General features: G+C 34.9%; 1 protein-coding gene across 3 annotated transcripts in view; it reads left to right on the top strand.

Moving 5' to 3' along the window:
• Nucleotides 1-14,253, top strand: part of GUCY1B1 (guanylate cyclase 1 soluble subunit beta 1) — a 48,366-nt gene extending 34,113 nt beyond the window's left edge. For all 3 annotated transcript variants that reach the window (XM_023228087.3, XM_023228093.3, XM_023228099.1), the window contains 9 exons: nucleotides 374-604; nucleotides 1,856-1,972; nucleotides 2,901-3,034; nucleotides 6,414-6,611; nucleotides 8,978-9,215; nucleotides 10,239-10,379; nucleotides 11,202-11,356; nucleotides 11,711-11,837; nucleotides 13,001-14,253. In XM_023228087.3, coding sequence (XP_023083855.1) covers nucleotides 374-604; nucleotides 1,856-1,972; nucleotides 2,901-3,034; nucleotides 6,414-6,611; nucleotides 8,978-9,215; nucleotides 10,239-10,379; nucleotides 11,202-11,356; nucleotides 11,711-11,837; nucleotides 13,001-13,024 — 1,365 coding nt within the window. In that variant the 3' untranslated portion in view covers nucleotides 13,025-14,253. The remainder of the gene's footprint in view (nucleotides 1-373; nucleotides 605-1,855; nucleotides 1,973-2,900; nucleotides 3,035-6,413; nucleotides 6,612-8,977; nucleotides 9,216-10,238; nucleotides 10,380-11,201; nucleotides 11,357-11,710; nucleotides 11,838-13,000) is intronic.
• Nucleotides 14,254-16,474: the final 2,221 nt, after the last annotated feature.

The following is a 16,474-nucleotide window of genomic DNA, read 5'->3' as shown; positions in this document are numbered from 1 at the left end:
ACAGCATTGTAATCTTTCTTGATAGTGCCAGCTTCTATGGCTTTCAGGTTGTTCACTATACAAGTGTGCTTGGCTGAGAAGGCAGAGTCCACCAGTGCTTTTTTTCCCCTAATTCTACCAAAGAGACCATATAGGATACTGGGGAACTGATACCAGATTTGTAATTTTACAATGATTATTCAATCTTCAAATTTTATAGATCAAAGTCCAGAAATATTTTCCTAGTTTAGACATCTGTAGTATTTGCATACATGTATTGAATTTTTGTAATTAATCTTCTAACTGCAGTATTCATAACTCATTTTTTATATTTAGGTATTTTAATTAAACTGAAATGAAGACAATTCATGGCATTTCGCCCTTTGATATCCAGGTTATTCAGCAAAGAAATGAAGAATGTGATCATACTCAATTTTTAATTGAAGAAAAAGAGTCAAAAGAAGAGGATTTTTATGAAGATCTTGACAGATTTGAAGAAAATGGTACCCAGGAATCACGCATCAGCCCATATACATTCTGCAAAGCTTTTCCTTTTCATATAATATTTGACCGGAACCTAGTGGTCACTCAGTGTGGCAATGCTATATACAGAGTTCTCCCCCAGGTAAAATAACAGCACACTTCCTTGGGGGCCTGAGACTAAAGCCCATAGAAATACTATTGTTACAGGCAGCCATCCATTCATTTAACCCTCTGACTATGTATTAGGTAATATGCAGTTTATTGTAAGTTACACAAATTGTTTAATTGTGAACTAAGTGTATTTGAGCATACCACAACTTTCCCTAGTACAACTATTTTTTTTAATAATAATCACATACAGAAACAGTAGGAATGTTATGTAAGAACAGTATACTTGTTTCAATGAAAAAAAATGGGTAACTTTTTGGTAGCAGTCACCTTTCATATGTTTGTTTATTCACTGAATAAATATTCATTGGATATCTACCATCTGTAAATAACTTTAAAAATCAACTATTGATAGTGTTAAGGGAAAAGGAGGGATTTTAAAAGGCACCAAAACACAAAATAGAGATGATCATGGATTGAGTAGAAAAAGTATCAAAGGAAGCAGTTGGGATGATGATGAGAACCTACTGTTAACTTCTATGACAGATCCATTGGTAAAATCCTTTATGTTTACTCTTTCTTTCTTATATACTAACTTTTGGAGTTGTATATGGCATGTGTTTCGAGATACTTTTTGTTTGTAATTAAAGAGACTTGAAAATTCAGGATTAGCCCAATTGGATCAGGTGAAATGGAAGCAGAGTAGTGTGCTGCCCTGGCTCTAGTATTGACTCCACCTAACCCTCACTGTATGACCTTGAACTTGGTACTTCACCTCTCTCAGCCTGTTTCTCTTTTTTCTGGCATGAGGATAGAAAGCATATGAAAAACACTTAGTTTATTGCAAGCAATCAATCAGTGTTACCTATTGTTCTCGCTTTTAGTCCTCTAGATAAATATTAAGAGAGTGTTTGCTCGTGTTTTTGGTATTTTAATTTCATTTCAAACCATACACATTTAACATATCACTGTACATTTTAAAAGATAAAATTTCATGTTTTCTTCTGCAAATGCATTGTAAATTTGGGCTAGCTTACATTTGAATATTAGTCGTCTGAATCCATATCAGATTTCATGTTCTTGCAACTATTTAATGTCCATTTAATTACCGAGTTGTAGAGATTGAGATTTGGGTTCATAGTTCAGCTAATTTTCCCATGAATTATAATAATTATAATTTTCTATTTTTAAATATAACTGAGCTGATTTAATCAAGTGACTAATATCAAAGTATAAAAACTATTTTAACTGATTAGATACTCTTTGCTGTCTGTCCACATTTTAGCTCCAGCCTGGGAATTGCAGCCTTCTCTCTGTCTTCTCGCTGGTTCGTCCTCATATTGATATTAGTTTCCATGGGATCCTTTCGCACATCAATACGGTCTTTGTATTGAGAAGCAAGGTAATCAAGATATTATTTCATTAAATGTGAGAAAGGTATGTTACAAATTAGAAGTATTCAGGGGGGAAAATTATTACATTCTCTGAGAAGATATAGAGAGATAAAACGTAGACCTCAAAGGAAGTTCTATTTAAAAGGCAATGCTATTGGTTTTTGGTTTGCTTGAGAAGCCGTAGAACTCTATCAGCTGATTAAAATTAACAGAGGTAAATATTAGAAACTGCCTTTCTGAGATGACCTTGTTTCACATCATAAAACCAACATCTTTTACTCCCTGTACAGGTACAATGCCTTATTTCAGAAATTAGAACTAAAAAGGTTTTTTTTTGTTTGTTTTTGGAACTTCACTCAAAACCACTTATTTATTCTTTCTTAAATTGTCTGTTGTTCTTAGTGGCATTTTTGTGGGTGAATAAAAGTGATAAAATATTCACACAGTTGGTAATTTAGATAGTGCTGGGATCTCATAGTTTCTGTTCTTCGGATAGATACAGCAAAGGTCAGTTTCCTAGACTACCCATTTAATCCTTTCTGTATTCAGAACTGACTGTTTCCAGCTGCTCTATGAATACAGGGTGGAGGAATGGGGAGGCTTGGCTTATTGTTTGGTAGTGTCTGGTAATGTATGCTGTAACTATACCAGAAAATCAGGGGGATAAAAAAGATTCACAAAAGCTTGAAATAATTATGTGAAGAGTAGCACAGTTACTATCCTGAATTCAAAGGAGATAGTCACTTTTCTGCAGTGTTGCAAGGTAGCCACTAGGCTTATTACAGGCAGAACTCTGACGAAAGACCCTCTCCTGTTCTAATGACGTACATATTCTGCTTTGTGGTTTGGTGGGAAATGAGATATGTGTGTCCTTGTTGCTGAATTCTTTGGTAGGGAGAAAGGCATTCGTTAATGGTTATATCTTGCTTTTTCAAGGAAGGATTGTTGGATGTGGAGAAATTAGAATGTGAGGATGAACTGACTGGGACTGAGATCAGCTGCTTACGTCTCAAGGGTCAAATGATCTACTTACCTGAAGCAGATAGCATACTTTTTCTGTGTTCACCAAGGTAATAATTTTTAGATTAATTATAATGACTATCAGTACCTATCTTTAGCTAACAAAGGAATGCCACAATATTTTATTCCATGACATTTACATATTCTCTGAGGTGTAATTGGATTTTACAACCCTTGTTATGTATTACTTCGTAACAATGATAATCTTATTTAATATTTGCTAATAAACTCAGAAGAAATCACATACTCTATGCTATTTGCCACGTCTTAATACATTTGTGGAGTGTTTATGCTATTACACCATGGAACAAATAATCTGCAGTAAGCTCATTCTGTACTTTTGGACCTTCAAAATAGACATTATGTAGAAAAGCGATTTTTTAAAGCAGCTAATAGGATGGTGTAATAAATACATTGGTATATTTGACACCAAAAAATTATCTTTTTTATAGTATGTTAGCAAAAAATCTAAAGGGTCTCTTTCTGGGTTTGAACTATTTTAAATTAAAAATATCTACCTACTCTAATCCAAATATACTGTTCCAAGTATATTCAATTAAAATGTATGTAAAATGTGATTTTAAATAAACATCAGAGAAAAATAAAACTATAGATTGTTGTTTTCCAATTTGGGAAAGCATTTTCCTAGGATATACATGGGAATTCAGAATATAAAAATTATGTCTAAATTTGCTTCAGAACAATAGAAAAGATAATTGTGGGGATTATCATAAGATGATATTCTGTGTATTCATAATCTTGTATAAACAAAGTGTATGTGCATTATTTAATAACACAGTCAAGAAAGCATGTTTTGGTGAGCTATTGGTTAAAAATTTAATTTGAATTCCACCATGATCACTTTTCACTTAAAAATGTGGTTTTAAATTTTCTGAAAAATATAATAAACTTTGTAACAACCTCCTTTTATATTATTACTATTGTATTGCACATTACATAACAATAATATATAAGTCCAAATAAGAATAATATATCATTGGCGCAGTGGCTCACGTCTGTAATCCCAGCACTTTGGGAGGCCGAGGTGGGTGGATCACAAGGTCAGGAGTTTGAGATCAGCCTGGCAAACACGGTGAACTCCCGTCTCTACTAAAAATACAAAAATTAGCCAGGTGTGGTGGTGGGCGCCTGTAATTCCAGCTACTAGGGAGACTGAGGCAGGAGAGTCGCTGGAACCCGGTAGGCGGAGGTTGCAGTGAGCCGAGATCATGCCCCTGCACTCCTGGGCAACAGAGGGAGACTCTGTCTCAAAAAAAAAAAAAGAAAAAGAAAAAGAAAAAAGAATAATATATAGTTAATTGACAAATATATTTAAGATTAATTAAATATTGTTTAACTATAACATATAAGAATAATATATCAGATAATATAAGGATATGGATGTCTTTCCCTGAGAAATAAATATCATGCAAATAAAAGAAACAAAACTAAGAAACATAAACCCTTTTTAAAAAAAAAAAAAAAGCTACATTGATCTAAAGATGTCCCATCTGCTATCAGTAAGTGTTTTCTTCTTCTGCCTCTTTGCAGGTTGAGCTTAGGAAAATGTCAGTTTCTCATTAGGGGTAATTTCTATTTATGGAAAGAAAGGTTTCTTCAGAAATAAAAGCAGAAAATTTGGAGTTTATTTGTTAATTCCCACATGCAGACATCACCCAGTGAGAAAATTGCAGATTGTCCTATGAGATATGCTCAGGTGTGTAGGAAGATTTGTACTCACACTACATAAACAAAAGATCAATTAAAAGTAGTTTTACTTGCAAAATAATTCTAAGATGATTCGTTTAAATTTAGACAAACCTTAATGGTTCATTAAAATAATGATATAGGACATTTTGAGAACCATGAGACCTTTATGATGTAAGTTTTGTATCTCAGTATGAGCGTTCTTAACCATTCATTTTTGAACTTACAGCCATGTTTTTTCTCTGCACCTAGGCAGGTCTCATATACCTTTGGTCGATGGTCTGGCCTCTTTCTAGATGTGTCTTTTTCTGCAAGTGGACTTACATAGCCATTTTAACAAAATTAAAAGATGTCGTGTATTTCATTAGTAAAATCTTTGATTCTTTTATTTGCTTTATAGGTATGCTAATTTTTGCTTTGCTTTTTGAACATTGCTGCTGAGAATGTATTGCATTAATCCAAAATTCTGCAAAGTCACCCCTTTTGAAGAATTTTGGATAGGATTAATTCAAACTTCTTCAAATTATTAATCCCAGATTCTCCAAAGTCGTAACTAAATTTTTTCGTTTTAGAGTAATTATTATTCTCAGTGGCCAGAAGTAATGCTGTTGCATTAAAAAACTTCAAGCCAAAGATATAACCTTATGCCATTTTGACCAATTAGTTTTGTTGTTGTTGTTGTTGTTGTTGTTGTTTTTTGAGATGGAGTCTTGCTGTGTCGCCCAGGCTAGAATGCAATGGCGTGATCTCGGCTCACTGCAGCCTCCTGCTCCTGGGTTCAAGCAATTCTCCTGCCTCAGCCTCCCAAGTAGCTGGGACTACAGGCACGAGCCACCACAGCCAGCTCATTTTTGTACTTTTGGTAGAGACGTGTTTTATCATGTTAGCCAGGCTGATCTTGAACTCCTGGCCTCAAGTGATCTGCCCAACTCAACCTCCCAAAGTCCTGGGATTACAGGTGTGAGCCACTGTGCCCAGCCTCAAAGAGTACATTTTTAAAAAGCAGTTAACTTTTTACTTGTCAGATTATCACTGAAATAGTAAACATTATTATATTGTTGGAAAAATGACACAAGTTACAATGATGATGCATGAAATTCAGCAAGATTGAATAATATTTCAAATAAATGAGAAAAATTTGTCAAAGGAAAAGAAGACATGAGAGCCAGAAGTAAGAACAACACATAGTCTTAGATACATGAATTACATGCTGAGGATGGGTCATAAACGTGGTTGGGAATTTTTACTCATTGTTTCCAGAAGGAAAAAATAACCAGTTACAAGATTTATAGAATACAGAAAGCAAAATGAAATGCTTAATCAAAAGAAGCACTATTATTCTTGAGAAAGTGAATAAAGATAGATTTTTTCCTCTCCTTATAATGAGGAAAAATTTGAGAATAATAAATTACACACTGTATTAAATACCTCAACATTTATCATAGAGATGTTTTCTCCAGGATCGTTTCAATTTAGACTGGTGGCACCAAAAAGTGCAACCTGGCAAAAATGCATCTCAAGTTCACTGCTTTTTGGTAGATGTTTAAATATCTAAGAGAATAAACTCACAATCTTCGTTCAATTCTCCATAATTTGATTGTCTTCAGCCTGATGTTTTGAATGGTAGGAGGTGGCAGGATCAGATTCCTTGACAGAAATTCAGGGTTGCATTTTCATGTGTATATATTGAGACTGATCTTGCCTCATTTCTTCCTGTGACAGTGTCATGAACCTGGACGATTTGACAAGGAGAGGGCTGTATCTAAGTGACATCCCTCTGCATGATGCCACGCGCGATCTCGTTCTTCTGGGAGAACAATTTAGAGAGGAATACAAACTCACCCAAGAACTGGAAATCCTCACTGACAGGCTACAGCTCACGTTAAGAGCCCTGGAAGATGAAAAGAAAAAGACAGACACGTAAGAATGTAACGCTTAGGGCACTACTGTTATTCATAACATATTGTGACTCTACCATATTTACGGTTGGGAACCAGACTGAAAAGCCATGTGACCTGTAATAGCTCTGGTGTAGTGAATAAAATCTTTCACATTGCTTTTAAAAAGAAATTATGCTTAAGGAAATAAACCAGTCTTAATGGTAGTGGAAATATGTCTTCTATTTTTAGAAGCCAAGTTGGAATAATATATGCCAAAATATCTTTTGGAAAATGATGAGAATAACTCAAATTCAAATTTAATTCAAAAATTAAAGTTTATCATTTATTCACGCATTCTTTCATACAAGAGTTATATATTGACCATCTTCAGTATGCTGGGGGCTGCCACATGCAGAGAGCTGCTCTGCACAATGAACTTATCATTGGCCATGTTAATTGTTTAAAATTAATTTTAAAATGTTTAAAATTTTAAATTTTTAAAAATTTCTTTTCTGGGACCTTGAATTTAGAGTTAGAAAGAAATGAATCTGACAAATTGTAATATCATATGTAATGACAATAATTACATCTATAGTGACACACATTCGCACAAATATCAAACTATAAAACATTTCTATGAGTGGTGGATTGAATTATGAAATATTGGGCAAGGACATGAAAGATAATACTTCATTTTCAAGAAATGTGTTTAAGTAAGTACATAGCATGCATACTACTTGGCCTTGCTTTCATACACTAATTAAACTGACATTTATAAGCTATTTTACCCAGGTTCTTATGTGTTCATTTTTTAATGTTTATATAAACATTTTGTGGCGCTTCTAAGACCTTAGGACAAATGTTCTAAGTTTCATTGGTTTGTAGGTTTCAGTTACTCAGTATTCTCTTTTGGCTGTTTGTATTAGAAAATCATCTAGGTTTCATTTTTTTGTATTGTGACCCAATTTGCTAATATCTACATTCATGATAAATAGATAATAACCAGCACTATAAAGATTATAAACATATATGTAGATTCTATATAACTATATATAAAGATTATAAAAAGATTTATATATGTAAATGTATCTTTTAAATTATGACATATCCAAGATATTCTGTACTGAAAAAACTGTTAATTCACTTTTTTTCCTAAACTGTCAGCTTAAGCAGAGTATTAGCTTCTCTTCCCAGACCAGGAGTCGAAACCTGGGAGTTGCTGGGAGTTAAACAGTGGCCTTGTCTTTAATAAGAGTAGCTAATAAGTACTTATCACAGAATTACTTCTTTGTTTGGATTCCCCAAGGTGAGTTTCACATTCAGGAACTATTTGCACCATTTTGAGTTACTGTGCTTCAAAAATCCTTATATTATTTTTTAGATTATTAGATTTAGAATTTGACTTTTGTAGATACTTGGGTTTCAAGGTGATGTCATTGGAAACCATTTACTATTAATTTTCTTTAAAGCTAAGTAGTTCTACTGTTCTTACTTACTATTCAAATATAGTTTTAATATTTTATAAAACATTCAATGTTTAAAAATTGAAAATGAAAGACTAGAGAAATTTTACTATGACTAGGAAAAATATTGAGAGCTCAGCTCCATTTTGCATATTTAAACTTCCCACATATGCCCTTTTGCTCTAGAGCAAAAGGCAGAAAGAAAAAGGCAGGAAGGCCTCATTTGTTCCTCTCAAGTCTTCTAATCCAGAGCCCATAGATCTAGTTTCTGCTTCTTTCCCTCTAAATTCATCAGCTGTCATCCTCCTCCTGTGTGCTAACATTTGTCCCTTAGCATAGTAGTAGTAGTACCGTAGTAGTCTCAGTTGTGCCTAAAGAAATAAAATATTTTACATTCTAGACCAACTTCCGCTGATTTTATCGGTTTCTTCTATGGAGGAGTGAGGCATGAATGAGACTGGAGAGAAATTCTGCTTCTTTTAATATTACTTACCAAAAATAGAGATATATGTCTTACTCTAAGAGGCAATCCTGCTTCTATTACTGTGCTATTCATACCATGTTTTAGATGCTGGTAATGACAATCTTCATACTGTGACTACTATAAGAGCAGGGTCAGAATACAGGACTACAAATGAAAACTTTGATTTTCTATTACCAGTCTTTTTGTTTTGTCTGTTTGCTTGGCTTATTTTGATTTGGTTTGAACTATTTTGGGCTTGCGGATGTTTTATGTGATTAGAATGAACAAATAATTTATATTTTCTGTAAGTCCTTGCTTATAAATGTGGCTAATATCTGATGCTAATTTTAGAGGATGTCCTGCTAGAATCCAGGCCTTTAAAGTACAAATGACATTGATGCTATGTGAAAGGGATAGCAGAAGCACTAAGGGTTTTCCCAGCATTTCTTACAGTGGCTTTCTCCTGATTCCACTGAACAGATTGCTGTATTCTGTCCTTCCTCCATCTGTTGCCAATGAGCTGCGGCACAAGCGTCCAGTGCCTGCCAAAAGATATGACAATGTGACCATCCTCTTCAGTGGCATTGTGGGCTTCAATGCTTTCTGTAGCAAGCATGCATCTGGAGAAGGGGCCATGAAGATCGTAAACCTTCTCAACGACCTCTACACCAGATTTGACACACTGACTGATTCCCGGAAAAACCCATTTGTTTATAAGGCAAGTCTTCATTATCGCTGACTGCAGAGCTATCCGGAGGCTGGCATTCTGAGCCTCCCCTCCAGAGGCCATGCCATCACAGTTCTCTGACTCCAGCACTGCAGCCTTCAGTACAGTGAGCCTCTGTGTATTCACTCTACCATTTTCTTAAATAATTGCCTTTTGTTATAAAACTGTCTCTTCCTTGTAACCACAATGAATGTTTCATGGAGTGGGTGATTGCCTGGTTAAAACGAAATGTTCACCATCTTATTTGCACTTAGGCTAACAAATCTGGACAGGCTGTTTATCGCATTTAGTATAAACATAGCATTCAGTTTAGTGCTCTGCAAGAGACATTTTTACTGAGATATATAAGTCATGGAGCATGAGAAAGACTTAGATTTGCGTTTAGATAACATCAACTTGAAGAAGATAAACATTTATAAGGAGTTTTTGCCCTTTGTTTCATTTAGAAATAAATAGAATATTGGAAAAAAGAAGTCAGTGGAATATTGCTGCATAAAGGCAAGAATGTTAAGTAAACCATCCCTAGGTATCTGGGGTAATATAACTACACAAAGACTATTTATTTTATAGTCATTTTCTGAGGTACACTGTAGCATGTGGTGAGCACATCATAAAAATAAATGATTAATGACCTTGATAAATCACTGAACTTCAAATGGTGGCTCTCCATGCCATCAAGCCATCGCTGTTTTAGGGAGAAATGTAAAAAATTATTCTTCTGAATTATAAGGTGATCTGAGGTGAGAAATTAATTGCTTACTAAAGGAAAAATAATTCTATGTCTGTACCTGCCCATCATCAAAGACCCCAAGTGTCTGTCATGTGTGTAAATTATAAGTAATTCAAGATTTCATTTTGCTAGAGTTGAATGTATTAGAAATTTTAATAGAATTAAAGGGGGAGGGAAGCTTAAAGTTGTTGGTAGCCTTGAAAAAATATGGTTTTAATTGGGGTAACACATGAAACAGTCTTTTTTATGCTAACGAGTAAACATCTAAATATATGTACTGTTAGGTGGAGACTGTTGGTGACAAGTATATGACAGTGAGTGGTTTACCAGAGCCATGCATTCACCATGCACGATCCATCTGCCACCTGGCCTTGGACATGATGGAAATTGCTGGCCAGGTTCAAGTAGATGGGGAATCTGTTCAGGTTAGTAAATGAAGTAGATATTGTAATAATGGTGTATAAACCTTTTTGGACAATTGATTCATATTGTTGACCAGAAACTCATTGATGTGTATAAAGAAGGGTGTCTTGACAACAAAAGCCGTATTTCATCCAGCCCAATGTACTACATTATTTCATAGACATAGAGATTTGTCTACCTGTTTGAAATTGTCTAGTCTGTTTCGTGTACTGAAAATCATGGGGATGAGAAAAAAACCTCTTGTACCTTCTAGTTTGTTTTTTAAAATCTCTTTCATGTCTCATGTGACTTACTAGATTCGCATCTTTGAAATTTTCAGACTTCAAATGTTTCTCTTGAGACAGGATATTTCTCTGGGGAGACAGATTTCGTGGAGGGCTTTTGAAGTTGTCGGTAATATGCTTGAAATTCTTATAGAGATCTCTTATGATGTTATATGATGACTCTACATTATTCTGTAATATAAAGTAAGCAAAACTTCATGTGTTACAGGAACAGAAAACCAAACACCTCATGTTCTTACTCATAAGTTGGAGCTGAAGAATGAGAACACATGGACACAGGGAGGGGAACATCACCCACCAGGGCCTGTTAGGGGGTTGGGGGCAAGGGGAGGCAGAGCATTAGGACAAATACCTAATGCATGCGGGGCTTAAAACCTAGATAATGGGTTGATAGGCACAACAAACCACCATGGCACATATATACCTGTGTAACAAACCTGCACGTTCTGCACATGTATGCCAGAACTTAAAGTAAAATTAAAAAAAAAAGTTCATGTGTTAGTGAGCAAAGTGATTGAAGCAAAGCTTGCTTTTTTGCAGATAACAATAGGGATACACACTGGAGAGGTAGTTACAGGTGTCATAGGACAGCGGATGCCTCGATACTGTCTTTTTGGAAATACTGTCAACCTCACAAGCCGAACAGAAACCACAGGAGAAAAGGGAAAAATAAATGTGTCTGAATATACATACAGGTGAGAGAAAATGTCTTGGTATTTACTAATTTGCAAAGAAAATGTGTCTGTGCATGTGGTTTAATTCTTTAAGAGATTTTATTGCTTTAACAGAGTTATCACCACCACTCTTCCCTACCGCTTGTAGAATTGTTTATTTTTTATTTGAGAAGATTGTGCATTATTTCCATTTTATATGATTTCACATCATCTTAGGAAATCCTGATATGATCATTGTTTCTAAAACTTCGAGTTACCTTTCAGTACAACTTCAGCATTTGTTCTTGCCGTCTCAGTTTATAACATGGTACATGTCACCTTCTCCATAAAACTTTTGTGTGCTTCTCTCTCTGGTCCCCTTCCCTTGTCTTTTAGATGTCTTATGTCTCCAGAAAATTCAGATCCACAATTCCATTTGGAGCACAGAGGCCCAGTGTCCATGAAGGGCAAAAAAGAACCAATGCAAGTTTGGTTTCTATCTAGAAAAAATACAGGAACAGAGGTATGAATAATCAAAGTGTAATTTGTGTACTTAAGACACAGTATAAGTATGGAAAACTAAAGTGTAATCACTGAAAATGTATTTCATTTGAAAAGAATTCTTGCTAACAGATATTAACCTTTAAGTAAAGCAGGGAAAATAACTGAACATTAATGAACCAGTTACAATGATAAGTACTTTTTAGGGGATTCTTTAGTGACTTTTGTCCTCTAATGAAATGAACCCAACGGACTGGATTGAGAAGGCCGCTTTTTTCTTGCTGTTGTGGTTGTTTTGCTCTTCCTCTGTAGTCTGACTCAAAGGTAAGTGGGCTGTGAGGGGCTCCCCTGACCCTTTTCCTCAGCTCTCTAAGTTGGCTCTGAGATCACCAGCATCGTTAAATAAGGGCTGCAGTTTATGGGAAGTTTCCTAACCATGAAGCTTAAGATCCTTTTAAGGGCCAGGCTATCTTTCCATGGAGTGACTGGGGAATTTTGGAAATCTTAGTCCCTCATGTGTGTTTCTCCTAGATAGATGAGTGATTTTTAACTTGCTAGAATCCAATTACTTCCTTATGGAAGATTTAAGTTCTTTCTAGTACTGTGGTTATACTCCAGGCAGAGCCCATGTGCTGGAATGGACTTCAGAACAGTGGCACATCCAAAGTGGAATCACACCTCTCATAGAGGCCTTGCACACACTGAGATCATGGCTAGCCTCTTCCTAGCCTTTTGTAAAGGGTGGCATCAGAAGGAGGTTTGATACTTTGTTACCCTGTTGATGTGTTGTTTCTTCGTGGGGGATAAGACTACATGCTCATATTTCTCTTTTGGTATGTATACATTCTCTAAAAATGCTTTTATAGCATAGCAGCTTCTAAAGGGAATAGAATGCCAGGGTTGGAAATATTTATCTTCTTTCACCTGGTTTAACATGAAATCATTTTCCTATGAGGTGGAAATGCTTATTGCTGTTCTTCTGATAAACTAAACCATAACTACCTCAAACATTGGTCATCTTAGTCGTGTGGCCCTGTTTTCCCTAGAATTATGGTGGGAATGATTTACAGAAACTGTAGATGTGAACGTAGATCACACTCTCATAAAGAGAAAAATATATTTAATTGATTTTATAAACTTCATTATCACTGTAAATCAATCCCTCTTTTCTTCTGACTTTTTAAGGAAACAAAGCAGGATGATGACTGAATCTTGGATTATGGGGTGAAGAGGAGCGCAGACTAGGTTCCAGTTTTCTCCTAACACTTGCCAAGCCCAGGAGCAGTTCTTCCCTATGGATACAGATTTTCTTTCGTCCTTGTCAATTGCCCCAAGCCTTTCTTCTAGGTATATCTCTCACTATCCATTATTCAACTTTAGCTCTGCTTTTTATTATTTTTTTTAGGCTTTAATATATTATCTAAAGTTTGACTTTTGATGTGGATGATGTGAGCTTCATGTGTCTTAAAATCTACTACAAGCATTACCTAGCATGGTGATCTGCAAGTAGTGGGCACCCAATGAATATTTGTTGAATTTAGTTAAATGAAACTGAACAGTATTTGACCATGTGTATATTTATATCATGGTTTACCAAATCTGTTTAGTGCTCCATATATATGTATATGTATATTTTAATGACTATAATATGTAATAAAGTTTATATCATGTTGGTGTATATCATTATAGAAATCATTTTCTAAAGGAGTGAATTCTAAGTTTTAGGGGAAAAATGCAATTTATTTTCAGACTCCCAAAGTAAGAATTAATATATCATGCTAAGAAAATAGTGACTATTTTGAAGTATGCTACTTTCCTTTTGGAAATATAGAATACCCGTTTCTGTTATTAAAGTATTTGGTTACTAATTCAACTCATGTGGCAATTATAATTCTTCTAAAATGCTATCATTTGTAACTGTATCCCCTGTATTAAATCTCATTAACCACAGGCGGCTGTTACAGAAAGCTGCATTGTTTCACATTGAGCTGTTACATTAGTTCAGGCTAAATGTTGGGAGCTCCAACCACATACAAGAATAAATCTGGAAACACACTGCTGGGATACTGCTGTTAGAGCCCTTCTTGGTTTTGTATTCCCAGAAATGAGCTCCCTTTCCTTAGCTTAGAAGAATGTGATTATATCCAGGACATCATGTTCAGAAAATTTTAGTTTAATTTCAGCATAGAATGCATCACTATTGGAATAATTGGCCTCTAGTTCTTAAATGTCTCTGATAACTTATTAATATCTATCTTTATAAAATAGAGTGCAACTACTTTTGTGTAAAAATGTTTGCCTTTAAATTTAGTATTTCATATCAGCACCTCGATATATGTATAAATGTTCCATGTTAATGTGTAAAAGAATCTGTAATAAATTATTTTTTTCACTTGTCTCTATACACTTTTTATTTCAATAAAAATGATATTAACATTGGTTTTCATTTTATTAATGCCACTATTTTGTAAATACATTTTACAATTTTGCCTATTTGCTACCATTATAAATTTTCACTGACTCCTCATAGACAGCATATTCTTAAATGCTATATTTCTTTTTAATACCAACAAAGTGACAGGAAATAAAGACTGGACATGGAAGGGGAAACAGTTAAATATGGAATGTCATCACCTTACTTAAAGAGCTCTGCATCATTTAGGGATGATAAACATGTATACAAGTAATGAAAATATGTGATATTCATAATGAAGAAATATATTCAAATACAGAAATAATACTTAGAGAAAGAGTAACTTGAGAGAAAAGGGGTGAAGTGGGGATAGTTATTATGCCTATTTTGGGGGGAGATTTAGGAATACTCAGAAACTACAATGACACTGACATCTTCCCAGAATCCTACATATATTTATTTAGCATCTACTTTTGGTCAGCACTGCTCAAGATGTTTGAGATGTGTCATTGAACAAAACATCTCTGCGTTTGAATACCTCATATTCCAATTTTTACATCTTGCATTTTTTAAATCTCGACTTTATGCTGCCAACACTCTCCTAAGTCCAGACACTCATCATGTGTAACCTGAACAATTGCAAGATCTTCCCTATAAATCTGGCTACTTCCTATTTTTGCCACCTCCATTCCACACTCAAATTGCTGGCAGAGTGGTCTTTTACAAATCCAAATTGCTCTCCTGCCTACCATCACTTAAATGCTACTCATTGTCTGTACACCTTAGCAAAGCATGCAAACGTTGTCACCTTAACCAGCCTTATCTGCTAATTGTTACCTTTGTAATTCTATGCTTTGCTCTGTCTGAATACCCTCTACCCACACCCTGCTGCAAACTCATTTCTTGCTAAGACTCAGCTCAATATCCTCTTATTGGAAATGTCCCTGTTAGGCAAATTTAGCTTCCCCTATTGTCCCAGGATCTTTACAATGGTTCACACATAATCTGTTTATATATAAGATTCCTTATTAGGCTTTAAGTTTCTTATGACTAAAATAGTTTCCCTTTCCCCAGATATTCCTTGAACCTTCCACAAAATAGTCACTTGACAAATATTTGTTGAACAAAGGAATGGAGGGAGCAGCCTCTTCGAGCAGTGGGGCTAGAAGCCAGATTTGAAGGGAATGAGGAATAATAAATGAGACTGTAGAAAAGAGGAGGCACAAAAATGGCACTGCTAAATTTGTGCTTAGAGAAAATCATGCTGACATTGGTGCAGGGGTTGATTTAGAGGGAAAGAGCCTGGTTTAAGGGTGGCATTAGGGGGCTACTGTACTTCATGCATAGGCTTGCTTTAAAGTGATGGCAGGACAGGAGGCTAATTGAAGAGCAGTCAAGATTCACATTAAAAGTGCATAATAATGCACAGGCCAAAGGGGATGAGAAGAAGGTTAGGGCCAAGTAGAAAGCTTCTGGCTTGCTTAGTGGGTAGTTTATGATTCCATTACATGTGGTGGAGGATATAGAAAGGTAACTGACCTTAGAGGAAAGGCGTCTAATATTAGGCATGGCTTTCAAACTCTGACAAACACATTTTTAAAAAACAATTATTTTCAAGTAGCATTAATGTGTGGAGAGAATAGAACTTCGTTTTTTCAAGTTGGGCCAAACTGCTTTGAATTTCCAAACAACCTGTTACTAGCTCTATGATATTGGTAAAGTCATTTAACCTTTGTGTAACCTGGTTAGGTCATTGTAAAAACAGAGATTATAATAACCACTCACTAGAGTTGTTGGCAGATCTAATTGAAATGCGAAGAAATCAGAGGAGGTGGAACTTTGGCTTGCCATTTCAGGAAGACTAAAAGGTAATCTAAGAAATGCAAATTTACAAATCATTGGAAACAGATATTGTTATAGTTGAATCATGGACAGCACATATCATGAAAAAACAGGAGGGTCAACAAGAAAAATCAATGAACACATTTATCTTTGCCAATTATTGAAACAAACCCAATGAAAACCACGAAAAAATTAGAACCAAATGTTGTGAAATGATAACAGTTTATCAGTCTGAACCAAATTGTTTTAAACTTTAACAATTAAATACCAATTTAAACGTATATATTTTTAATTATATAAGTTATATATTATATATTTATTTATTACATAGTATATATTTATTGTAGATTATATATATTATATGTATTTCAGTACTAATTCACTATTTCATTTGGTTTAAATCT

This window comes from Piliocolobus tephrosceles, chromosome 3 (genome assembly GCF_002776525.5).
Source record: "Piliocolobus tephrosceles isolate RC106 chromosome 3, ASM277652v3, whole genome shotgun sequence".
In the NCBI taxonomy this organism is placed as follows: domain Eukaryota; kingdom Metazoa; phylum Chordata; class Mammalia; order Primates; family Cercopithecidae; genus Piliocolobus; species Piliocolobus tephrosceles.
Note: the sequence above shows the minus strand (reverse complement) of the source record. Positions and strands in the feature narration are given on the sequence as shown.